Source organism: Eptatretus burgeri, chromosome 4 (assembly GCF_056783735.1).
Source record: "Eptatretus burgeri isolate ZD-2024b chromosome 4, Ebu_testis_v1, whole genome shotgun sequence".
NCBI classification, from domain to species: domain Eukaryota; kingdom Metazoa; phylum Chordata; class Myxini; order Myxiniformes; family Myxinidae; genus Eptatretus; species Eptatretus burgeri.
Genome location: NC_140964.1, coordinates 87,677,770 through 87,705,286, shown reverse-complemented (window position 1 = coordinate 87,705,286; position 27,517 = coordinate 87,677,770). Strand labels below are relative to the sequence as shown.

The 27,517-nt window shown below is 42.1% G+C and overlaps 1 protein-coding gene across 8 annotated transcripts in view; it reads left to right on the top strand.

Moving 5' to 3' along the window:
- LOC147028620 (uncharacterized) overlaps positions 1 to 26,447 on the top strand; it is a 118,708-nt gene extending 92,261 nt beyond the window's left edge. For 2 of the 8 annotated variants that reach the window (XM_085879237.1, XM_085879236.1), the window contains 7 exons: positions 2,401 to 2,549; positions 7,101 to 7,294; positions 7,496 to 7,676; positions 9,933 to 10,004; positions 10,829 to 10,946; positions 24,894 to 25,233; positions 25,325 to 26,447. In XM_085879237.1, coding sequence (XP_085735363.1) covers positions 2,401 to 2,549; positions 7,101 to 7,294; positions 7,496 to 7,676; positions 9,933 to 10,004; positions 10,829 to 10,946; positions 24,894 to 25,233; positions 25,325 to 25,701 — 1,431 coding nt within the window. In that variant the 3' untranslated portion in view covers positions 25,702 to 26,447. The remainder of the gene's footprint in view (positions 1 to 2,400; positions 2,550 to 7,100; positions 7,295 to 7,495; positions 7,677 to 9,932; positions 10,005 to 10,828; positions 10,947 to 24,893; positions 25,234 to 25,324) is intronic. The other 6 variants (XM_085879240.1, XM_085879241.1, XM_085879242.1 and 3 more) reach the window with 6 other exon arrangements.
- Positions 26,448 to 27,517: the final 1,070 nt, after the last annotated feature.

Genomic DNA, 27,517 nt, shown 5'->3' with positions numbered 1-27,517 from the left:
ATGAGACCAAATTACAGCTTTTTAGTAAAGCACATCATCTCTATGTTTACAGAAAACAAAATGCAGCCTTCAAAGAAAAGAACACCTTCCCTACAGTCAAACATGGAGGAGGTTCAGTGATGTTTTGGGGTTGCTGTGCTGCCTCTGTCACTGGATGCCTTGAATGTGTGCATGGCATCATGAAATCAGGAGATTACCAAGGAATTTTGGAGCACAATGTTGAACCCAGTGTCAGAAAACTGGGTTTCTGTCCAAGGGCATGGGTCTTGCAGCAGGACAATGACCCCAAACACACTTCAAAACGCACCCAGGAATGGCTCAAGACAAATTGCTGGACTGTTCTGAAGTGGCCAGCAATGAGCTCAGATCTAAATCCCATTGAACACTTGTGGGGAGATCTGAATACAGCAGTTGGGAGAAGGCACCCTTCAAATCTGGGAGAACTAGAGCAGTTTGCACAAGAATAGTTGGCTGAACTACGAGTAGAGAGGTGTAGGAAGCTCATTCATGGCTGTCGGAAGTGCTTGACTGCAGTTATTTTATCCAAAGGCTGTGCTACCAAATAATAAATCTTGGGTGTCAATCATTTTGTCAGTGCCGTTTATTTTTATTTTCTGATTTCAAAGGATATATTGAGTTCTGAATCAAAAACAAAGGTTCTGCAATATTAACAGTGAAATAAAGAATTGTGGAGACAAAATACTTTCGTCAATTTCAACTTGTTTTTCGAGAAAATTGCGACTTATTTGAAAAAAAGTGCAAGAGTGCCAATATTTTGGCCACGACTGTGTATGCTCACCGATTGCCTTTTATTTCGAGTTAACCTCCGCCATCGAAGATCGGAGGTTACTGTTTTCACCCCTTTCTATTTGTTACTTACGAAATCTAAAGATTTCGTAAGTATATTGATGACTTCCGTTTCTGTTTGTTTGTTTGTGTGTTTGTTTGTGTGTTTGTGACTTACGAAATCTTAAGATTTCGTAAGTATATTGATGACTTCCGTCCTCTGTTTGTGTGTTTGTTACTTACGAAATCTAAAGATTTCGTAAGTATATTGATGCCTTCCATTTCTGTTTGTTTGTTTGTTTGTTTGTTTGTTTGTTTGTAGGCACGATAACTCGAGAACGGAAGAAGCTACCAATGTCAAATTACACCATGTGATTCAGGAGGGTGATGGCTAGTGCTGATTAGATTTTGGTCAAAATCGGTCAAAGGTCAAGGTCACAGTGAGGTCAAACATCCAAAACATTCTATTTTTGATGGTTTGGTACAGAATCATTGTAGAAACTTCTGGTTTGCGTCACTACCTTCTCTCGAGACAGCTTTTATTAGACAAGGTCAGAGGTCAAGTTGACGATTTCGTAAGTACCAATCTATGACTGCTTGTTTGTTTGTTTGTTTGTTTGTGAACAGTATTATGGAAAAACTCCTCGACGGATTTCGACGAAACTTGGTGGGGGGGGGTTAAGGTCTGGTCCAAGGATCATGCCATTAGATTTTGGACTTTGTCCAAAATCCAATATGGCCGCTATGGCGGCCATTTTGAAAAAATATTTGAATTTTTTTTTTTGCATTTCTACATGTTTTAAGTGATTTCCAAACCCCCCCCCCCCCAAAAAAAAATTGTTAGAGAAAAAAAAATTTTTGCAACTTTTTTTTCAACAAAATCTCGATTTTTTTTTTTTTGCATTTCTACATGTTATTAGTGATTTCCAACAAAAACCATGCCAAAATTATAATTGTGGCTGATTTTGGAACTTCAGGTGGATATACCCATGTAAATCAATTTCTGTCTCAAGGAATCTAGTTATGACGAATTAATTGAGTATGTAAAAGTTAAAAGTAAAAGGGAAAGTTGCAAACTATAACTCTGTGAGCACTGTTGACGTCAAATTGAATGAATAGGATATCAGGTTCACTTGAGTGACCGAGCAGTATTGGCGGCGGAGGTTTTGCACTCTACTGAGTGCTCCCCCTCTAGTTTTGCTCTGTTATCATGTGGAATGTTTCTGAACCTGTGATGCCATGCCTTCAAAGACCCATTTGTTCCATCTCATTGAATCCTGTTTTACATTGGTTGCAAAATTCCTCCTGTTGAGCAAAATTAACATCTCAATGCAATTCCCACCGCATAGTGCTCTTTATACCCTTCTGCACCTGTAAATGTCATCATGATAGCCATGTTTGCAAACATGAACAAATAAACGTTTATTTCCGTGTGAATAAAATTATATTTCCACCAATTTATACACAAGTGCAGATGTAATGGAAATGCTTGTACATGTTTTGATCACCTTGTTTTTGTTTTTATATCTTATCCATAAAAGAAATGGATTTTTAACAATCCACTTGCTCCAAGAACTGTCATCATCCTCGTTCTTATTTTGCTGTCTCTCATAGGTGTGGTTCCAGAACCGTCGAGCAAAGTTCCGTAAGTTGGAGAAGAGCTTGGAGAAGGTGGAGCAAGTGCATTCATCCCGTGTATGTTCAGTTTCCGTGCCTCATCGACAGGATTCCACTGCTTCCCAGGTTTTGCATCGCAACAACAGGTAAGGATGACTCGCAATTGGCACTTAACACTGAAGTACAACAATTATTTTTCTTGTTGTTGTGGCATTCCATGAACATACTTCATGTAAAACTTGGAGAAAATGGATACATATTTAACTAAAGCAAAGTTGATGGTGTGCCACAGCAAATCCCCACACTTCCCACCAGAAGCAAAGTTGAAAGATGGTAAAAAGTTCCACCAGGAATGACCCAATATCAAATTTTGAGTAATTTTATTTTCCATTTTGACCCCTGTTATGAACCCGATGGTCAAATCCAAAGCATTGTGACATATTTCATGCGTCCCCCGATGTTGATTGCATGTACAAAATTTCATTAAAATGTTTTTTTAAATGTGCCCATAATTGCATTTCGGCAGTGTTTGATCTTTTGACCCCATCTCAGGGGTTAGGGCCAAAAATTAAACGGCTCCTGCACCTTCTTGCTATGTGGTGATCATAACTACAAGGTTTGGTGAATTTTTGCATCACCGTTTAAGAGGAGATAGCATTATTGATAGACACGGGCATACGGAGCCGATTACAATATCCACCTGTTCCTTTTCAAAAAGCGTGGGGATAAACATAATGAAAATCTTGATTCTACAGGTAATAATGCCAGTTCGCAAAATGGTGTTCGAGAGAAACAGTTTAAAAATGATCTTATAATTAACAGCAATTTCTGCCACATGGTTGCCTTCGTCAGTTCAGGGATGTTCCAGGTTTTACTTGTCAAAGTGTGAGTGATACTAAATTTGGTTGGCAAAATTTAGTTTTGTGTTGAAAAACATGAGGGTTGGTATGAAAGGTAATGCCTCTTATTTTAGTTTTCACGAAATGTAATTGCAATGAAAATTACAGGGAATATGCATGCTCTGACATGTTGACCTCGGGGCACCGCAGTAAGTACACTGGGTAACCCAGACGGCATCACAGCAGAAAATAAATAACAAGGAAATCCAACACACATGGAGGCCATTCAGCCCATCATGCCTGCACGAAGATCCAAGGAAGAAAATGCAAAAAATGTTTTTAATTAATGAAATAAATTTTTAACCTCTGTCATCTTCGAAGATGGATGGAGGTTACTGTTTTCACCCCTTTCTGTTTGTTTGTTTGTTTGTTTGTGAACAGTATTACGGAAAAACTCCTCGATGGATTTCGACGAAACTTGGTGGGGGGGGGTTAGGTATGGTCCAAGGATCATGCCATTAAATTTTGGACTTGGTCCCCCCCCCCCAAAAAAGTTGGAGAATTTTTTTTTTTTTTGCATATCTACATGTTTTAAGTGATTTCCAACCCCCCTCCCAAAAAAAAATTGTTACCCCCCCCAAAAAAAATTGTTAGAGAAATTTTTTTTTGCATTTCTACGTGTTTTAAGTGATTTCCAACCCCCCAAAAAAATTTAGTCCCCCCCAAAAAATAGAGAAAAAAATATTTTTTTGCATTTCTACATGTTTTCAGTGATTTCCAACCCCCCCAAAAAAATTTAGAGAAATTTTTTTTTGCATTTCTACATATGTTAAGTGATTTCCAACCCCCCCCAAAAAAAAATAGAGAAAATTTTTTTTTTTTGCATTTCCACATGTTTTAAGTGATTTCCAACCCCCCCAAAAAAATTTAACCGCCCCCCAAAGAAAAGAAAGAATTTTTTTTTTTTGCATTTCTACATGTTTTAAGTCATTTCCAATCCCCCCAAAAAAAATTGTTAGAGAAATTTTTTTTTGCATTTCTACATATTTTAAGTGATTTCCAACCCCCCCAAAAAAAAATTGAGAAAATATTTTTCATTTTTGCATTTTTACATGTTTTAAGTGATTTCCAACCCCCCAAAAATGTTACCCCCCCCCAAAAAAGAAAAAAAATTCTTTTTTTTTGCATTTCTACATGTTTTAAGTGATTTCCAACTCTTCCCCCCAAAAAAAATTGTTAGAGAAAAAAAAATTTTGCAACTTTTTTTCAACAAAATTTCGATTTATTATTATTTTTTTTTGCATTTTTACATGTTTTAAGTGATTTCCAACTCCCCCCCCCCCCAAAAAAAAAAAATGTTGGAGAAAAGAACTATAACTCTCAGCACTGTTGACATCATATTTAATGAATAAGATATAAGGTTCACTTGAGTGACCCAGCAGTATTGGCGGCGGAGGTTTTGCACTCTCCCGAGTGCTCCCCCTCTAGTTGGGTTTGTTTTTGGGGTTTTTTGTAGTTCTGTAGGTTTTTTTCCCCTTTTCTTCCCCTCGGAGAGGGGGCATGAGCTTGGTTAAAACTCATCAACCACACAACCCCCCTTGACAAGACCCCCACCAGCAGCACTCCACACACAATCACCCATCAATGCTCAAACTACCTAAAAGTCTCATCAACATCCCCATACCCCTCTATCTCCATAACTTCCAGGTACCTATCTAATTCTAATTTAAACTTATCTCCTGTTTCTGCTGCTACAACCTTTCCAGGGAGGCCATTCCTTGCATTAACTATTCTCTGAGTGAAAGTCCCCTGCCTTACTCCTCCTCTTTACTCTCAGGCTATGGCCCCTCATCCGATCACTGCCTACTGTCTACTCCTGGTCCTATCAATGAAGACAATGATGTTGCCTTAGTCTTGTTTTAAGAGTGAAACCAACATGCAGCAGGAGACAGAAGGGTAATGTTACAAGGAATATTTATTGATCCCTAATGTCTACCTTAAGCACAATAATTTTAAGGAAATGTAACAATTGCTGATTTTCCAAAGAATCCCTACATTAAATAAGTACGAACGTTACATACAGCAATGCAGCTTTACGTTAACTCACCACTCTTGACGTGGCAACTCGGTTTACTCAAGCAGTTCGCACATTAAACCCCAGCAGGTGATAAGTGGGTGAAAGGTTGGTGGTGAGCCTGGTTGGAAGGATCAAAGTCAGTCTGTCACATTCAACCAGTCCTGAGGAGGTGAATCACCAAAGCATGGAGATGAAACAGAGTCAGCCGGTCCAGCTGCACCATAGATAAGGAAGAAGAAAACTCCAAGCTGAAAAGGATGAGGTGGTTGAATGACAGCAGACATTGGAGGGACGAATAAACTTCAAGGATATGCAGCGGTCACCACACCGAGTGCCTTCTCTAAATGGTGCAAAGATCACCCAGAATGGTGCCAACGAGGGAATTTAAGGAGCAGCGTTGGAATGGTCACAAATATAACAAGAGTGCAATGTCCGACAGGGAGGTCGCACAAATAAGTGTGATTTCAGCTGAGACGAATACCTCCACAGGTATGTACAAGAAGAGAAGCTGAATATCCACTGACCAACATACAACGGGTAAAAGTGGATCCATCATGGGAAGACAAATACCTCCACGAGTTCGCATCGAGAAGACCTTGATTCCACCTTCACCTTGGGTACGCCAGTTTTAAAAGGATATGGATCCCTTGCAACAGAGTGTGGCAGCTCAAGGGAACATGTCCACGCCTTCCTCTCCTCACCATCCTTCTCCCCTTCTCCTTCAAAAACTGTCGTTTTTCGTGATCCTCATGTTGTTGTTATTGGTGGTGGTGGTGTTGTGACTTAACAGGAAACTTGACAGCAAAGGTAACCTTTTCCGAGCACAATTGAATGAATATACTGATCTATAACAATACATATGCATCACATATGAAGCTACTCTTCCAGTCTCTGTCAACTGCAATTCACTTTAATGAGCGCATCAATCTGACCTTTGTTTTCCGGTATCGCTGCGGTTGCAGACCGACGACGTCAAGGCTTGTTCATATCGGTTTCCCCACTCTTGAAACACTTTGCCCAACGTTTAACGGGCTCACGTCAATGGGAGGTCGAGTCACCGGACGCATTCTTTAAACACCTGTGAATATCCAATGGAGGAACTTCTTCCACAGTAAGAAATTCAACAACTGTTCTCTTCTTTTTACGCGCATCTAGCAGGGTGGCCATTTTGAAAGCGTGGCGTGATGTTGTCACGTGGCCGATCGTGGTACCGCTCAACTTTAAAGGAGTGGGAGATAAACCTCTTTCATCATGATCTCGCCAAGCTTTCCTATAACAGCTTTGGTTATGAACTGAAAAATGAGAGGCATTACTTTCGTATCGACACTCGAACAATGATGCCATGTTTTAAAAACCGGAATCGTTGCCACGAACAAATAGGAATAAACTTTGTAACAAAAGCTTGACCCACTTGACTTTTTTATTGAGTGAAATCATGTGGCATGTAAGCGATAAAGAAGGAATGATTATTTAATTTTATTTTTTTGTCTTCTTCTTCAATTCCCACTTGCATTTCTGAATGACGTCTGGTACGTACGCACGACCTCATTCATCAGCATTAAAATAATAATAATAATCAGTCTATTGGTGGAGCTTGTACATAAATGTCATAGAAAAGTGGGAAAAGTGCAATACAAAGAGTTCATTAGATGACGATAACCAGATGTGTGCGGCCCAGCTTTAGACAATGGCAATGAAAAAATCTACTGAGGATGAAAGTCAAAATTTGATAAGACTGTGAATGCTAACCATTTAAAATGTTTCATGCGTTTGTCCTACAGGCAGCTGTGCCTCGGCACGTGTTTGGCAAGGAAGGAGAGAAACTTACCGTGGCCCACACAACCTGTTCAACACAATTCAGCTCCGGATAAGCAAAATGACTTCTCAAAACAAGCGTCTGGAGCGGCATACAACTCTGATGAGGGACAGAATGCTACGACATCCAGCTGTACACACTTAGAAAACCACATAGCAGGTCGGCATACCTTTAAAACTTGGCAAAAATTCTGACGGCAACACAATGGAAATAACATGACGTGTGGTTATTTATGCGCAACATGAAATGTTCTGTAAACTCTCTCTGGGATATTGTGAGAAATAAGGAGCAAATTTGATGGCTTGACTATTATTTGTCGTGGACTTTTGTTCACCAAGTTGTTTTTGAATGTTTACGCAGAACAGATACGTAGTCCAGATCGAAATTATTCGTCTCTTCAGGATGCCTTTTCCCCACCGCTTGAGAGTCCTCCACCAATACGTCGGACGAAACTTCCAGCCTGCCTCATCAAAAGCTTGCAACAGGGCAATGTTATTGACGAGGCGGCTGATGGCTTGATAAAGGATGCTCAAACAGCGATGTAAGGTCTTCTTCTTATTTTCTTTTTTTTCATGCGGTGTATTGCTGGTGAAATTTACCGTGTGCAGTTCTGCAGCTATAAACCAGTTGTATCATCTGGATGTTGACGGTACAAAAAAAAACTGTGGAAGTGGAAATTTTCATGTGATTAAATTTTCATCATGAGCGACATGAAAACGCGTTCGCGCATTTTTAATTTTCCAGAGTGGGCACAAGACACATGACGATGTCAACGATGCTAAACATGTGTAATTACAGCGGATGTTTACGTGGGGGAGAAAATAACTTGCGGTATAACCAGAACTGACGGGCATCAAAATACACTTTATTATACACTAAGGTGTATGAGAGGAGAGAGGAGGAGATTGGGACCATACTCTGTGCAGAGCGTTGGTGCTGCTTAAGCAGTCTCCTTGGCTATTGGGCACAATCTTGGATGGGTCACCACTCCGACACAGGATACCAGCATCCTGGCACTCATTTTGCCGACCTCGGAAGGATGACAGGTCGAGTTAACCCCACCTGGTATTAATTCAACAGCTGAGCGGAATTTGAACTCAGGACCCGAGGATCCAAACCCCGCTACCCTAACCGTTAAGCCAACACCAGGCACAAGGTTTATGAACCTGGTGTAAATCATACGAAACCAATGAAATACGACGGGAAAGTACTGTAAAACGCATCAAATCAATAGTTAAATGCAGAGCAAGTAAATTAATGATCTCCTGGAGCATTGGATATTTTAATTCACTGGAAACACAGGCTCCCATCGAGAGCATTGGCAAGTCTTCATTGCCCCCCCCCCTCGATAAATTTTCAAAGAGTAAATTAATTTAAATATTATTACAATAAAATACTATACACAGGGGACTGGTCGTCGTCTTTTTTCCCCCTTTCAGCACAAAACTGCGAGTAGCATCATTGATTGAGGTTGTGGCAGTGCTGCTGATGCAGTTCCCCCTGTAGATTAGAGCAGGAATTTGGAATTTGTCCAGGGTGTCGGGAATAGCTCCTCCACTCTTCGCGAAGGACACTGTGATGGAATCTTTAATGTCCACCAGCTAATTTCAGCAGACGTGATGCCAAGTTTTAACGTACATCTAAGGGGATGGCATGCACATTGATGACTCACCCTGCCTGTGAAACACTGGGATGACAGGTTATAGCCGGGTTGAGATTTGAACCAAGGCGAGACAATTTAAAGCGAGTGTACGTACCTTTCGGCCATCTTGCGGTGGTGTGCAGATGCATGGTGTTGATAATTCGTCAGATAGAGGCTCAGGGTTATCTTCCCCTTCCTCCATATCTGATATCTCCACAAGAGGACATGCTGGATTATTATTTGCACTTCTTCTTGGTGATGGAGTTTGTGTTGATGTTGTAAAAAAAAAAAAAAAAAAGTTGAGGATGTTGATGCTGTAGCTTCATTAGCTCGAGGCCTTTCACCCTTCTGAAAGAAGCTAAAGAGTCTTCTACCCTGCTTTCTTCTTCTTCTTTTTTTTCCAACAAGCATTGCTTTGTAGCCACTGAAAGCATTTCCAATTCTCTCTTGAAACTCCTCGCTAACTTGTCCTGTTGCTTTACTCATTCTAATCCTCCTGTTATATTCATCGTTCTTTTAATTTAATCTTTGATTAAATTTATTTTGCCTTCCTAACCCTCGGGATTTCCCCATGGAGAATCCAGCCACATTCACCATGCCCACTGCTCGCACTGCGGGTTCCTTCGTGGCGATCCCTCAGCCGAACCTGTGCCACTGCTTCATTGCTTTCATTGCATGCAATAAAGTTACACTTTGGGCACATTCCTTTAATTTTTTTTTCTTCACTCAATATAATTGTCTGAACAGTAGAAAAGGTTAAGTTTGATGTTTTGGCAATTTCCCATTTTGTTGTGCAAATATGGAGGAAGGAGGGAGCATAGGATTATTTAAAGTAAATACACTAAGAATCCCGACTTTCCTAAAATTTTCAGATCACTCCAGATTTCGACACGTAATTAGTCCACGAGCTCCAATCCTCAAATCCGAAGACAGATTTTGATTATATACTTGAATTTGCCCATGAGAGTCCATCATGGAAAATCGCATCATATAAATGCATAAAATCGCTCCAAGCTCCTAATACAGCAACTTGTCGGTATGAGGATCAGGCATTCGATGATATGAGTGAGGATAGTGAATGAAAAAAATATTTTTGAGTGCTTTATCGTACAAAAACCATTGTGGCCTGTTCCAAATCAAGGCATTTTTGCGCAGGCTGAAACAAAATGGCGGCTTAAAACCCGTGCGAAGTGAGTGGGCTGACCGGTATGGCGTGCCACCATCTTGGTAAGGCTTTTTGTTTGTTTGTTTTTTGAAGGTGAGCACCCCATTAATGATCTTCAAAAGGGGTGTTTTAATTTACCCAAATACCCAGTTTTCATTCTTGCACCCGCTTGGAGTTCCCTTAGTATGCATGCAAAGTTTCGGGCTGATAGGTTTCATCGTGTTGGCGTTGTAGAGAAGAAACACACACACACACACACACACTTTCTGACATTTGTTATTATAGAAGATAGTATGATTGCAATCTCCAGCCTTGGCCTCCACAAGCCGGTATGTGACTTTCACCCGTACCAACTTTCAATATTTCCTCATGAGTAGAATGGACAGATGTTGCATCAATCCCTGCTTTCACTAAGGCTGCAGGTATCAGGAGACATTGAAGTTCATCCGCATTTACATAGATAACTGTATGCATACGGTATGTGCCTTCTTTGTGCACTCTGATATTGTAATTTCTCTCTCTCAAAAAAGGCAAATATATTGTTAAATTTGCACTGCTCCGTTGTAATGCGAAATATGTGTAAAATTAATGTAGCACGAAATTCCTTTCATATCACTGCTAAAACGAATGCAAACTTGCTATTTCTGGTCGAAGCAGACAATGGTATTACGATATAACCGAACAGAGTTTCAAACTTTGTAAATATTTCTTCATTTCCAGATATACAGTATTTCTCTGTTGCATAACTTTGTGAGTAACTGAGGTTATAATTGAAAAAAAAATTGCACTATGTCTCAAACTTGTTTTATTGCATCATTCAAGATTTAAATGATAATCTTGAAAATCTTTTTTATTGCATCTTTAAAATGATCCTGCATGCATGCAGGGGTTGGACTAGGATTGGCTGTAATAATGAATCTCCAGATCATCACAAGGGATTTCAAATGGTTTCAAGTCATGAATCTTACTCGAACCAATTTCTCCCACATCATCTCCAAGGCCAGGTACAGTTTTACTGGTTTGCTGATCTGTGTATCATGATGCTTGTTCTAGCGACTTCATATATTCACAAGCTGTTGGTAGAGAGGGTAATGTGCTCGTAACAGTGTCATGTTTAGACAAATAATGGATATTCATTACAGAAACAGTCTTTTTAGTGACGTGGTTGTTGATTTTAATCTTTCACATATCTAAATTGTCCCTTCAATCAAGGGTCTTTCTCATCTGGATTTTCCATTTATGTATATTTGTCCACTTTCATGTATGCATGTTGGTTATAAGTAAAGTAGAGGTAGAGTCAAAGTAAACAGCAGCTCAGTTATTTCTCGATATCTGGAGATTCGGGCTGCTGGGACTTTACAAAACAATTTCTCATGGGTGTGGTACCACTTGTGCCTTGTGTCATTACTATAGTATAACTAATTGTTATATATTTTCATTGTTCTGTCATGAACACATAACTGTTTGTTTCACATTTTTCATCAATGAGAAATAAATGACAGCCAAATCATTCTCGACAACAACAAGACAATTTCCTCACCATATATCCAAGTTCCTTTAAGTGCAATTATACCCAGACCTTTGAATAAAGTCCATGAGTAGACAAATACCTCTTTAATTTTGCTTTTAATGTCATTGTATTTTAAGAAATATTGAATAATTTAGATCGTGAAGCAATGTGCACTGGTGCTCTGACGTCACTTCCACAAGCACTTTCGCCGGTGTATGGCATTATGCAGTGTTGCTCAGAAACTGAACTTTTCCTAAAAATCTCTGTTCTATTTGGCGCAATGCCGAAAATCTTTTAGACGCGTTTGGATAAAACGTATTTAAATATCCAAATAAGTCAGTATTTATTGCTGGGTTTAATTGTGCTTTTAAATTATAGTACAGCGGATAAGCACAATAATTGTGCGTTTCATGAGAAAAGCATGAATTTTCTGACATAGTTAGTGAATTCCATAAGGTTTATTTTCAGATGTGGAGGGAAGTCAGATTTGACCTCTGAGGACCATGAGAGGTCAAATCCAAGATGGCCGCCAGTCCACCGGGTCTAATGTTCAAACGCGTTTAATTTTGGAACTAAACAGTGTAAAAAAAAAAACATTTAAGGTGTCATTTCCAACTAACTTTGGAATGGCCATTTGTTTGGTGATACTTTTGAGATCGCCAGGAGCCAAGGAAATGCATTTCGATCAAGGTCAAGGTCAAATTACGTTAAAAACTTTTGGACATTCTTTTGGTAAAGACAATGGATTGGACCGATGCAATATAGTGAAACTTCGCTTCCATTTTGACACTATAGGGATAATAATACAAAAAAATTAACAGAATAGTCCCATGCTGCTAGTCTATTTAATACTTTGTTAATAGCAATGATGATGATGGTAATGGTAATGGTAGTGATCAAAATCTAACAGCCTCCAGAACAGAAGCCCAGTGCAGTGCACTTGAGCGCAGCTTTGGCACACTTGCACCATCCAGTACATCCTTTCTCACAGCGACAGCGGATCAATTCATGGCACGATTTTGATGCTTCAGGGAGAGTGGTCTAAAGCAGCTGCCACTCAGTTGTTTCCTTTGTCCAGCCCCAGTCAGATGGCTCTGGCATCTCTGGATCCAGGACCAATGCCTGGTTCCAACAGTTCACCTGGTAGCAAGTGTGCTTGATGTGCTGCTTGAGTGCTGCCTGGGTTGGAGGAATGTTCTCGAGAGTTCTAGACTTCTGTGTGAAGAGCTGTTCCCTGGCTTGATTCACTTCCATGCTCTCACTGGTTCGGTCATACATTAGCACCACAAATCGCTCTAGCAGTAACATTGATCCTTCACTGACCTCACTTGGCATGCATAGGAGTTCATTGAAAGCATCATTCACCTCTGGGAAAGACTTCCAAGTTTCCCAGGCAGTCTTCTTTCCTCTGCCAGCGAATGCAGATACAGTGTCACACCCAGTGAAAGCGTGAAGGACTGGGAGAGTCAGACACTGTGTTGGATTCATTGTGGCAACCATTTCGTGAACAGCTATGTAACGAAAGCTTGACCCGACACCAAAGGCAACCCACAGCTCATTAGGAGCTGTCTTGCTGAATTAAGCTACAGCCAGTACTACCACATCAGTCTCAACGGTATGTATGGTCACCTTCTTAGACCCCTTTTGCACAGCATCCGCCACATGCAGAAGTAGACGAATGTCGGCCTCCTCCTGCGAACATGGGGCAAGGCAGGCCAAGTATGACTCAGCAGGAGAGCAAAGGACTCCACATCCTGTGTGTGCATGTGACATCCAGCTGTGACCTGGTGTGCATGGCGGGTCTTGGTGACATGGCTGGCATGTAGGAAGGAATTTGCTGTTCCGGAACTTGCAATGTCAGCCTGTACCAGGGCGTTGAGGGGCTAAATAACTAAATTCGCCACAATGACACCACTCGGTATTCATTTGCAAATTTCAACTGATTGCTTATTTTTTGATAAATTTTTACCTTCACCTTGACCTAAATTCATTTCCTTGAATTCTGACACTCTCAAAGGTATCCCCAAATAAATGGGCATCCCCAATTTAGTTGGAAATGACACCGTAAATGTTTTTCTGTGCAGTCTGGTTCCAAAATTAAGGATGTTTGAACATTCGGCCTGGGTGACTAGCGGCCATCTTGCATTTGACCTCTCACTGTCCCCTCAGAGGTCAAATCTGACTTCCCTCCACATCCGAAAATAAACATTATGGTATGACCTAACTATGCTAGAAATTTCATGCTTTTCTCATAAAATGCACAATTTTTTAAAATATGAGAGCTTATCCGCTGTACTATTGTGTTTAAAGCTGTTGAAACACTTTGATGACTCATTAAAAAAAAAATCGCTGTTCAACTAATTTGAGAATTGAGACATGACCATCCACATTTGTTGCCTCTGGCCCACTACTCATTCCCCTTCAAATGTAAACTTTGTTTCCCAAAAATATATTTTTTCGGAAAGCTAAGTTGTACTTTCACAAGAATCTGTGATGAGGCTGAGGCACAAGGCCTATTACTCTCACATCACAGACAGGTTGTTGGCCTCTTTTTATACAATGCATCAATAATACTCAACTTTGAAATGCCGTAATCCGTCACAAAATGCTCAGTGCGCATGTGCTGAAACCCCAGGAAACAGCGGTGTTCAAAGCAACGCATTGTTACGTTTGTGGGAGGTGTTAATTATTGCCATAGAGTAGATAGGAATGAATGGAGTAGCATGGTCCATGTATGAGTAGTTAGCCCGTCTTGATGTCTTCTTCTTCTTGTGTTTGGCTGCTGGGTAACCATCATTTTGTTGGGGCACGACTATGATGCTGTGCCCCTATACCAATACACTGGTACTCATTTCGCCGACCTCGGAAGGATGACAGGCTGAGTCAACCCCACTTGGTGTTAATTCAGTTGCCAACAGGGTTCAAACTCATGACCGTAATATCCCAAGCCAGCCACCCTCACCACTAATTCAACAACAGGCTTATCTTGATTTAATTTGTCGGGACATGTCAGTTTAAGGATCGTCTTGTTTGAATGTGCACCACACGGGGAATGGTGCATGGTAATAGGTATTAATTAGGTATTATAGTTGAGGAAATTGTGTGTATAACCTCTGTGTAAACCTCCAACGGGGGGCGCTGGCAAGAGAGCAAGAGAGTAGCGGAGCTACAAACGCCGCCCAAGGGGCGGAATGTTGCCCAGGGAGAAGAGATTTGGGAGGATCGCAGAGGTAGAGTTCTGAGAGTCTGAGGAGAGTTTAAGGAGGTCGTCCTGCCTGCCTGTCTTTGCCCTGTTTGTGGTCCTGCCAGTTTCCTCATCATCTTTCCTGTCGTCATCCTCATCCTTCCTCATCACCTGCTCGTGGCTGCTCCGCATCCATCCTTCCCCCCACGACCACCAGAGTAGAGTCCCTAAGTTTTGTCCCTTTCCCATCTGTGATTGAGTCCCGAGTGAGGCTCCTTAGTTTTTCTTTAGATTTCTTTCATTCTCATTGTATATAATTATTTATTAATTGCATTCCCTTCCTCCCATCTCAACTCACCACCACTTCCTCACAATCACCATCCACTGGTTCTTTTTGTTTGTGTTACAGGAAATAAACCCATTGGTTTGACAAGAGCTAAGGTTCTTGTGTTTCTCCTCTAAAAACCACGCGCGCGTCGTCCGCCATAATTCGGAACGTCTCCACGGGAGTTAAAAAAATCTTCGGTACATCATGGGATTTTAACCTCCTGCCGCAACGAGCTCAATGTTGAGCCATTGACGTGGCAATATCAAAGTATATCGTGTGTGTGAGATGAGGATTGTTACCTAAAATGGCACAAAGCTTTGAAAAGAATCCAAAAATACTTGGAAAAGTACCTGAGAGAAAGTGCTGTGCCTCTGCACAACGAAAGACTTAGAGAAGTTTCTCATCTCGCCAAACGGGCAGCTGCTCATAATGCAAACTCCTGACCATGTAGGCTGGTGCAAGTCCTTAGCAGACTTTGAACTCGAGAGGACTTGCTCCCAGTGAATGGACTTTGAACCTTGTGGGAATGTGTCCTATGAACTTGGCAGGCTCGGTGATTTATTTAATGGACATCTGCAATTGGAAAGACGATGCTGTGCGTCATTAGGAAGTAAGGGTGACAAACTCTTCATGAAAATACCTGAAGCTTATGTATCTGGATCAGGTGATTCTGAACACCGATGGGAAAGAGAGATCTGGGGCTTGTGACTGTACAGGGTAAGTTTAAAATGATGATATTTACAATCATTCATATCGGGAGTGTCAGGGGATGTTGAGCTGTGAGGGTTGTTATAAACACTTTTTTTTGTTTGTTTGGCTCCGGGGCCACAAGAGAAACTAGAACGCATCTGAAAATACAAAGCCCATCCGCTTTGTATTCGGACTTCGGCTTCTTCCTCCTTCCATATGCGAAAAGCGGTACCTTTGACCTTTTGATCAAATTATTAATTTGTCTTCTCTATATTCTCACAATAAAGTTTTGTTGAAAATTTGACAAACGCTCAAATGGTAAAAAAGTTACGGCCCGGACGGACAGACAGACACACAGATACACACAGAAGTGACTGCAAAACCCGTCTCCTGCTGCACAGTGGACGGGATAACTATACTACATTATTGCATCTGTTGCGAAAAGGAAAAGTGTGTGTGTGTGTGTGTGTGTGTGTGTGTGTGTGTGTGTGTGTGTGTGTGTGTGTGTGTGTGTGTGTGTGTGTGTGTGTGTGTGTGTGTGTGTGTGTGTGTGTGTGTGTGTGTGTGTGTGTGTGTGTGTGTGTGTGTGTGTGTGTGTGTGGTGTGTGGGGTTGTGTGTGGTTATCATCTCCATATGTGGGTTATTTTATCTCATTTACTCTTTATTTCAGTTTCTTTATTTTTCTGTGTCAGGAGGAGTGAATTCCTGCAGACATTTTTCAGTAAGGCTCACATGGCTGTGTCTAGATGGGTTTGAGCGTTGAGGAGTAGCGGCTGAAACCCGAATTCTATCCAGATCCCTCATGATGACTTCATCTTTGCTCTTCACTTCTTTGGGTTCCTTCTGATGACTCCAATGCAGTATTTGGTCATCCGTTTGATGTTTGTGGCATATCCTGATGCTGTGTGGACTGTGCTTCCCTGCTGACAGACCTCTGATAGTTTGTACCTGATGCTGTGTTTGAGCCTGGGGAGTAACTGCTGAAATCTATATATCCAGGTTCTTCCTGACATCTTTATTCTTTTCACACTTCTTTTTACTTTTTCACATTTTTTCTTTATAATTCTTGCTTTTTATTTTCTTTTATCTCTTTCTTTCTTTCTCTTTCTTTATCTATCTGTCTAAGGCAGCGTTTCTCAACCGGGGGCCCGTGGCCCCCCAAGGGGGCCATCGGCCTTCGACCGGGGGTCCATGAGCGGACGCTGAAAAACTGCGATTCAGAATGCAGAAGCTTGTAATGTACAATTAAGGTGACGAGTCTCCGGTCATAGTGTCAAAGTAAAAAGGGTAGATGAGTTTAACCATGATTTTAAAAGAGAAGGCGGAGCCCACAGAGCATTCATAGTAAACCAATGTTTACAAAAACGTTAGAATTTTGTTTTTTTCAATTTTTTTCTCAGATGTCGAAGGTTCGAAAATGGAATGAGAGCGATGTCAAGTTTGGATTCACGAATGTCAGTCGAGATGGCATGGACTGCGCGCAATGTCTGCACTGCTCGGTCATGATGTCAAATGCGTCACTACGTCCTTCCAAACTTTCAAACCATCGTGACAAGATGCATCCCGGAAGGAAGGAAGATAATATCGACGCTCTGTCTGCGAAACGATCACGATATGACCGTGAAGCGACACTTCCCAAATTTGGATTCCGGCCAGAAGAAAAACCTGCTCTTCAATCCAGCTACGAAGTGGCATACCGAATTGCGAAGTGCAATAAGCCGCACACTTTTGCTGAGGACCTTATCAAGCCATGTACAGAGAAAATGGTGGAATTGATGATCGGACCAGAGGCGAAAAAGAAGATCCAGCAAGTTTCGCTCTCTAATGACACGATCCGACGACGGATTGACAACATGGCCGCTGATGTGTGCCGTCAAGTTTGCTCCAAAATCAAACAAAGCACGCTCCAGGCTAGCCTTCAATTAGACGAGTCTACCGACACTGCCCTGGAGAGCCAGTTGATCGCCTTCGCTCGCTACGAGAGAAAGGTAAAGATGAAGGAAGAGTTCTTGTTCTGCAATACCCTACCAACCACAATGACAGCGACAGATATCAAAGCTATTGTGGACTCTTTTTTTGAAGCTAATGGACTTGGTTGGCAGAATTTCAAGCACATTTGGACTGATGGTGCCCCAGCGATGGTCGGCGTCGGAGGAGGGTTTGTCACGCTTGTGAAGAACGAATGGCCCCATGTGATGTCCTCCCACTGTTCGCGACACCGATACGCTCTTGCGTCAAAGACTCTTCTGCCTCGTTTGCTGGAAGTCATGGACGTCGCGGTCAAAGTGATCAACTTCATTCGTGCGAAGGCCAAAAATCATCGGCTCTTCCAACTCCTGGCCAACGAAATGGGAGCGGAACATGTTGGACTTCTGTTCCACACCAAAGTCCATTGGCTATCGAGGGGGAAATGCCTCTCTCGGCTGTATGCACTCCGGGTTAAGGTGGAAATCTTCCTGCGAGACAACGAAAACAACCTCCATGTCCACTTCGACAATGAAGAGTTCGTCATGATGCTTGCCTACCTGGCCGATATATTCGGCCGACTCAACGAAATGAACCAGTCCTTGCAAGACCGTGATGTGACAGTCAGTGACGTTCAAGACAAGCTTGCCGGACTGTCTGCTAGAATGGAAGTCTGGCAGGCACGAATCAAGGCCGGGTCCGCTGCCTCGTTTCCTTTCTTGGACTAGCACCTGCAGACGCAGAGGATTGAGCTTCCCGTCGGCATCAAAGATTGCATCACTAGACATCTCGACAATCTCTCCGCAGAGTTCAAATCGTATTTCGACGATGCACCGTTGGATGTTCCGTGGCACAAAGACCCGTTTAACGCCAAAATTGAACCTACTGAAGATGAAGCAGAGGAGCTGGCAGAGTTGAAGGTTTCAAAAGCAATGAAGCTGGTCTTCAGTAACAAAGAAGACTACTCCACCTTCTGGTTGTCTGTTCAGGATGCGTATCCACTACTCAGCAAGAAGGCATCCATAATGCCCATTCAATTCGCCACAACATATCTTTGCGAATCTGGATTTTCTGACCTTGCGACCATTAAAACGAAGTCCAGAAACCGTCTTGACGTTGGGAACGATATTCGCCTTGCTGTGTCCAAGACGGAGCCGGACATAAGAGGCCTCGTCAGACAAGCCCAACAGCCAGTGTCTCATTGATTGTATTGCTTAGAAAAATGTTTACTTTGATTTATCTTTTAAGACTGAGTAAATAAATTTCATAAAACTAAATCTGCATCTTTTATTGAAGGGCAGGGGACCACGAATGTTAAGCGACTCGGTAGGGGGGCCATGGGCCATCAAAGGTTGAGAAACGCTGGTCTAAGGAGAAGTGAATTATTGCAGAAATTTTTCGGTGAGGCTCACTTGGCTGCACCCGGATGGGTTTGAGGGTTGTGGAGTAGCGGCTGAAACCCAATTCCGATCCAGGTTCCTCCTGATGACACCATCTTTGCTCTTCACTTCTTTGGGTTCCTTCTGATGACTCTATGCAGTATTTGGTCTTCCGTTTGATTTCAGATGGTGGAAGTGTGTGTGCGTGCATGCGTGTGCGCATGTGTGCGCATGTGTGTGCGTGTGTGTGTGTGTGTGTGTGTGTGTGTGTGTGTGTGTGTGTGTGTGTGTGTGTGTGTGTGTGTGTGTGTGTGTGTGTGTATGTGTGTGTGTGTGTTGCAAAGAAAATGTGTGATAAGAGTTACATATATATGGTGATGCATTGAATCCTCAAGCGAGAAAAGTTTGAATAGTAATATTGCTTTAATTGGTTGACTGCCTGGACACAACTAAGGTGGTGGATCTATTTATGTAGGTAATCGACTGATGTGTTTCCGTGACCGAGGTTGTGGATCCGCCGTTTGGAGAGGTTCTGGGCTGAAAGGATCGAAACCTCGAGGAAGAACGGAGCCCAGAGCTGATGGTCTTTGCGGTTGGGAAACCATTCAATTGCTTACAGGTTAAAGTCCTTACTTTAGGTAAGAGAACTATGTTTTGAGGTTTACAATTTAAATGCAGTTCAATATAGGATATTGCAAAATTAACATCATTTACAGCAATCCTTATGATATTAGAAGTAATAAAACATTATAAACTAGAAGTGTACTCGGGAGAGCACATACCTCCACTGCGCAATGCTTGATCCACGATAACATATCGGGCCCATTACATTTTTGAACTATACAGTACTATATCATTTTTGGCTCTATCTCTCAATGGTGAAGAATCACTTAGAAAATTCTAATAGTCGCATCCGGATCCGGATCTTCACCAAAATCTAAATAGTTCGTCCTTGTCACACACCGCACCTGTCCACAAAATTTCATCTGGATCCGTCCACAACTTTTTGAGATATCCTGCACATAAATAAACAGACAAACAAACAAACAAGAAGACGTCATGCAGAGCACGATACTTGCAAAATCCATAAAACAAATCTGACCTCAAAAAATATATAAAAATATCCCTCTTCAAATTACAAGTGAATAGGATAAAAATTGACAATTTTAGAAATCTGGCCAATTTGACCTTTTGGCCTTTGTGGACCTCAAAAAAATTGGCTAGTTGAATTCAGTGACCTGAAATATAAATCCTCTTCAAATTTCAAGTCAATTGGATGAAAATTGAGGATTTTAGAAATACCACCTCAGTTGTTGTCCTTGGGCCGATGTTGATCTTTTGGTCCATGTTGACCTCAAAAATAATTGGCTACTTGAATTCAGTGACCTGAAATATAAATCCTCTTCAAATTTCAATTCAATGAGATGAAAATTGAGGATTTAAGAAATCTCACCGAAGTTGTTGACCTTTGGCCTTTGTTGACCTTTTGACCTCAAAAACAATAGGCTTCTACCTTATGACAAACTCTACCATGTGGTGAAGTTTCGTGAAGATCGGTTTAAAATTGTGACTTATAGGCAATTAAACAGACAGACAGACAAGCCGGGAGGCGGCCATGGGTCGCCGAGCATCCGATGACCTTTGACCCCTGATCTGAGTTAATCTAGTACTAAGTACTTACGAAATTGCAATCGAATCAGTTAACCCGTGCATGAGCTAGGGGGCTTTGAATGGTCATTTTGCCAGAAAAATGCACTCATTGACCTTTGACCTAGCCGAGATAGGTCAATATGTCCTGAAGCAAAGTTGTAGTACTCATTGAGTACTATGTACCGATGAACTTTCATTCGTATCCGTGTAGGAGCAAGGGTGCCTTGAATGGTAATTTCGCCCAAAAAATGCACTTATTGACTTTTGACCCCTGACCTACTCGAGATAGGTCATTACGCAAATGAGCAAAGTTGTAGTACTCATTACGGTCTATAAGCATGTAAAGATTCATTCGATTCGGTTCAACCGTCTTGGAGTTAGTGTACTTTGAATTTTCAGCGGGAATGCTCAATGTCCCTCGGACACCCAAGTTGAGAGCGTTACCATTTGGAAACTATAAGATATAGAGCAAAATGGATGTCATGTAGCGGATAGAGAATCACCTTAAGATTATGCATATCAAATCTCATCCAGTTCCATCTTCTGATAACTACTCCATTTGAATGAAAAGTACCAAAAATGCGGTTTGATATCGGAAATCCCCAAAGTTTGAGGGGGTGCTGTGGGTGAACAAAGATATAAATCGAAAATCCGGCTCGATCGTTTGTGCACAATGTATTCCAGATGAATAGTGTGAATTTTCATGACCATCCGACCATAACCCTAGGAGGAGTAGCATTTGGCGCGAAGGCACCTCCCGCTCTCGCATATTATCGATTCTTGCCCTTTGACCCCTGACCCTAAGCAATATCGGTCAATATGTGCTGAGGCAAAGTTGTAGTCCTCATTGAATACAATGAACCTGCAAAGTTTCATTCGTATCGATGCACTCACCTGGTCGCTAGGGGGCCTTCAATTTTTGCCAATTTTCGGGAATACCCCATTTGTACGGGGCGCTTTGGGTAAACTATTCCATATATCACAAAAACCGGAATATATTTGGAAGAGCAACACCTGTAGATGATACATGCCAAATTTCATAACCCTACGTGGGATAATGGCTTTCGGAATTGATTTCGCGTGAACGGTACCGATTTTGAAGGTTTTCTGGCTGTTGCTAGGGAACCAAAGCGTCCCAAGCAACTATCACAATTTCCAAAGCACTAGGTCATAAGATGTACCTACCACCCGAGTTTGGTCAAAATCAGTCCACGTTTACTACCAATTATGCTGATGACAAATGAACAAACATCCAAACAAACATACAAACAAACAGACAGAATTACTGACAATAAGGGTCACCTATTTCGGCGACCCAACAGACAGACAGACAGACAGAATAACAAAATGGACTGACCAATATACTTGAAAAATCTTCGATTTTGCAAGTAACAAACAGACAGAGAGGGGTGAAAACATAACCTCCTTCACCTTCATTGGTGGAGCTAAAAAAAAATTGCAAAAGGTTGTCGGGATATTTCTCCCAAACAGGGATGTAAACAAGGTAAGGATGGTCACAAGAAATGATCATGTGAAGCCATCCCTACATCTTTCTTTGAATAGAACCGCCAACGTCACTCAAGAACCGGAACCGTCAATCAATCAATCTCTCTCTCTCTCTCTCTCTCTCTCTCTCTCTCTCTCTCTCTCTCTCTCTCTCTCTCTCTCTCTCTCTCTCTCTCTCTCTCTCTCTCTCTCTCTCTCTCTCTCTCTCTCTCTGTCTCTCTCTGTCTCTCTCTGTCTCTGTCTCTGTCTCTGTCTCTGTCTCTGTCTCTGTCTCTGTCTCTCCATGTGACCTTTAATTGAGATCAAATGTGACAGTGGGTTGACATCTCATGTGGGCTGAGGCACATCCATTGCTGCATTTGCATAATATTCTACTTTCTAGTTACAATATGAAATGAAATGTAACTTTCATCCATTTGGCGGTTTAGATCTGGATAGTTTGTGACTATATATTGTGGGATGTTGCAGAGAGCATTGGTCTTGTTGCGGTTTTCTAAATGGAAAGCGTTACAAATAGAACGTCCTGGCACACACTAATCTGTTGCAAAAGAAAGCATGGTGAAAACATTATGAGCGAACACACCATCTTGGTGAACTGTGAGCAGAAGAACTACCTTTCAATTATATTTAACCCATTTCCATGCACCAAGCTTCAGGGTCCTTATACACAAGCTGTTTGCAATCTTGCTGAAGCAGAAGGAACCTTTTCTTGTGGCCACAAGTCTATTAAGTTTTTCAAAATAACAAGGTAGAATATCCCTTGTCCTTTTGGTATGTGCCCTTCTGTGACCACCTTGCCCTTGTCAAGTCTCTGTACCCCAGTTCCAATTCATCTTTTCTCTCAATTACTGCATTTTGTATGGTTTTGCAACTTTGAAGATGCTTGTGTGCATGTGAATCATCTCGGTGATAAAATTATAAAGTTCATTTTTAGCCACTGTCTGTAGATAGAGTACAATCGTGGTCAAAAATATTGTCACCCTTTCACTTTTTTCAAATGATGCACCATTTCTTCCAGAAACTTGTTGAAATTACAAAAATCTTTTGGTATCCACAGATGTATTTCTTTGGTTTGCAGTGGAACAAAACAAAAAAAAGCTGGAAAAACTACTAAAGCTTAGCTTGTTCCACACAGAAATCCTAAAATGGCCCGGACAATATTCTTGGCACCTTTTAGAAGCTGTTGGAAATAATTAGATTTCAAGCAGGTGATTCTCTTTTACTTCGGAACTGAACTCACCTGTGGTGAGTTGCAGGTGCCTGCTGCATAAAAATCACTCATTCAACCTGTTTGAATGGAGAAAAGGAGTCGTTCTGCTGTTTTGTGGCACTGTGTGTTCCGCAATGACCATGTAGAAAAGAAAGAAAACCAGAGAATTGTCTGAGGAGGTCAGACACAAGATTTTAGCCAAGCATGGACAATCTTAAAGCTACAAGTCCATCTCCAGAGACCTTGATGTTCCTGTGTCCACCGTACGCAATGATATCAGGAAGTTTAAGGCCCATGCAACTGTAGCTAACCTCCCTGGACGTGGCCGCAAGAGAAAACTTGATAAAAGATTGCAGCGAAGGATTGTTCGAATGGTGGAGAAAGCACCTCGATGAACTGCCAAACAGATTCAAGCTGACCTTCAGATAAAAGGTACGAAAATTTCAACTCACACCATCCGTCGCCAACTCAATGAAAGGGGGTTCTATGGGAGGAGACCCAGGAGGACCCCACTGCTGAGACAGACATAAGAAAGCCCGACTAGAGTTTGCCAAAACACACCTGAACAAGCAAAATCCTTCTGGGAGAATATCCTGTGGACAGATGAGATCAAATTAGAGCTTTTTGGTAAAGCACATCATCTCAATGTTTACAGAAAATAAAATGAAGCCTCAAAAGAAAAGAACACCTTCCCTACAGTCAATCATGGAGGAGGTTCAGTGACGTTTTGGGGTTGATGTGCTGCCTCTGACACTGGGTGTCTTGAATGTGTGTATGGCATCATTAAATCAGGAGATCACCAAGGAATTTTGGAGTGCAATGTTCAACCCAGTGTCAGAAAGCTCGGTTTCCGTTGAAGGTCATGGGTCTTGCAGTAGGACAATGACCACAAACACACTTCAAAAAGCACCCAGGAATGGTTCAAGACAAAATGCTGGACTGTTCTGAAGTGGCCAGCAATGAGTCCAGATCTAAATCCCATTGAACACCTGTGGGGAGATCTGAAAACAGCAGTTGGGAGAAGGCACCCTTCAAATCTGGGAGGACTGGAGCAGTTTGCACAAGAAGAGTGGGCCAAACTACCAGTAGAGAGGTCAAGGAAGCTCATTCATGGCTCTCGGAAGCGCTTTACTGCAGTTATTTTGTCCAAAGGCTGTGTACGAAGTTCTGAATCGAAAACAAAGGTTCTGTAATATTAACAGTGAAACGAAGAATTGTGGAGTCCACACACTTTTGTCAATTTCAACTTGTTTTATGAGAAAATTGTGAGTTATTTGAAAAAAGTGCAAGGGTACCAATATTTTTTGGCCACAACTGTAAATGTTATAACTGGTTGTCCTGGTGAGCAGTAAAGCCAACAATGCATTGAATATACATTACTTCTTGTATCCTTAACAATTGTACTTCCACGGGCTACATATTTACTGATCTCAAATGTATTTTTACACATTTACTATTTTCTTAAGTTATATTTAACATTTTGGTTCTCTACTTTTATCCATGATAGCTATCTTGGGTTTACTTGCAGGGCGTGCAGAATTTCAAATGTGATAATGAACGGCTTTTATCAGCTATCACCAATGCCAGCACCAGCCAATATCGGTCACCATGTTCCACGGTGCAAAGCACGTCCAGGCAGCCCCCAAGTAGATGGTTGCCACCTTTTGCCAGCTTTGCACGTGGCTCTATGCAGCACTGCAATGCCATTCCAAACAGACAGCTTGCTGGCAGTGGTTTTACTGCAGGGCCTTCTGGTTCGACAGTCAACTTGATAACCATGCCAGGGCACAAGAGCAAAGTCACAGCTACAACATCCTTTCATTCCAGGGACAATGAGCATCAGATGTGTCAGTCCATGCATGATACAGGTCAGTAGAAGGGCAGCCGACATGGACAGTTGGTTGTCCACTAATATAAAATACTTCAGTATTGTTTGCTTTAACCCAAATATTTCCGCAGGCTTTTCCAAGGAGTGCGGTTTTGCAGTACCTCCGAGTTCTCAGTATTGTCCAAATCAGGCTGGTGAAAAAGGAATCCTGTTCCAGCAAAACTTTCCGTCACATCAGGCCGTACACACTCATGGAATTCCCACGCAACCCTTTCATCACAATTTTTTCCAGCCACCTTTCTTATCTGAAAAATCTTTCAACCTTCAACACAACACATATCTGGGATATCCAGTTCCATCAGAGTCTCATTTTGTGCTTGACTCAGCACTCCATCTCGGCCTGAAACCAAAGCCACAGGAAGTATTTTTGCCCACTGGCCTGAACTTGCAAGCTACAGATGAAGCCAAAGACTGCCTGAACAACAGGGATACTCCTGTCAGCCTTTGATGCTTCTGGGAGTGCATGGTCATAGTCAAAATGTAGCAAGTTGTCCCATTAATGAAAAAAACAACGACAGAGTAACGTTGCAATGACGACAATGCCTAAAGAACTTGAAATTCATCCTTTTGATGTAAATCATGCATCAAAAAAATTGCATTATCTTTTGTCTAACTTTCAACAAACAAATTCTTTCCAATGTGAAAGATTTCTCGCCTGCCATACAGCTTTGACTTGCCTAGCACTGTTTTCCTGCATCTCTTGTATTGATAATGGTATTTACTTGTTACCGTTTAAAGGTGGAAACATGGTCTTGAATCAATTTAAGACATATCTAAAGGATGTAGAACAAGTTTACACTTTGGGGTGCATTAAAAAAAACACAAAGAAGATGAGATCAGTGTTATCTTCTTTTCCTTTTTTTGCTATTGTTGTTTACATCTGATTATTTTATCTTTCAGTTGGAACTTTTTCATTACTTGTTAGAATAGCACTCTGGGATGAACATGAACTCTTCGAAGTGGTTTCATTGCTAAGTTGCTTTTCGAAAATTTTATTTAATTAACTAATTGAAGAGTCCTTTAATAATGGATTTCATGTTGGGAGGGGAGGGGGTGGTGGGTCAGGTCAGGTATGGGAGCATGTACCAGAACAGCGCGTCGCTGCATCCACTTTCCGCCGGTACTCCAGGGGCCTCCGTCTGGCCATCCCCCAGGCAGATGCCAGGCCCATCCCCATCTTCTTGAGATGATGGTCAACCTGCTGCAACCACGAGGCACGTGGTCGGCCCACTGGCCTCTTCCACTCATGAGACTCCCTCGCTGAGAGAATCTGGTGAGCAGGATCAGCGTCAGGAAAACGAGCCACATGTGCATACAGCCGCAACTGACGCTCACGGACTATGCAGGTAACAAATCTCATCCCAGTCTCTCTCAGCAACCGCTCGTTGGACACAAAATCCGACGAGCGAGAGCCAAGGATTCTCCGAAGAGACCTGGTACCAAAGGAATTAAGTCTCCGTCTCAGATCCTTGGTCAGAGTCCAAGTCTCGCATCCATAGAGCAAGACTGGAAGTACCAAGGACCTGAAGACTCGGATTTTCGTCCTCCCGCACAGGAACCGGCAGCGCAACACCCCATGATCCAGTGAATCCATGACTCCCCAGGCCCGTCCCAGACGTCTATTGACTTCTGACTCGCAGCCAGCAGAGACATGAATATCACTGCCAAGGTAAGTGAATCTCTCCACGACCTCAACATCCTCATCACAAACAGACACAGACAGGACAGCAGCATCCAAGATGTCACCGAAAGCCTGGATCTTAATTTTGACCCAACAAACCCGTAATCCCAGCGGCTCCGACTCCTCATTCAGCACCTTGAGGGCCCCCAAAAGGATGTCTAAAGTCTCCGCAAAGATGACTGCATCATCTGCAAAATCAAGGTCCGAGATCTTGACATTCCCAAACGATGCACCGCAGCTTGATCTCTCCGACATACTCCCTAAAATCCAGTCCATACAAGTGCTGAAAAGTGTGGGGGCCAGTACACACCCCTGACGAACACCAGTAACAACTGGAAACAATCAGTGATGGTACCACCACACTTCACAGCACTCTCAGTACCAGAGTAGAGTTCAGACATCAGATCGATCAGTTTTGGTGGCACCCCACGAAGTCCAAGAATCCTCCAGAGGATATCCCGATTCACTGAATCGAACGCTTTACAGAGATCAACATAGACTGCAAGCAGCCCCTGCCGAAACTCTCGTCTGCATTCGGTGAGGACACGAAGAGCAAGGATACGGTCAATCGTTGACCTCTTTG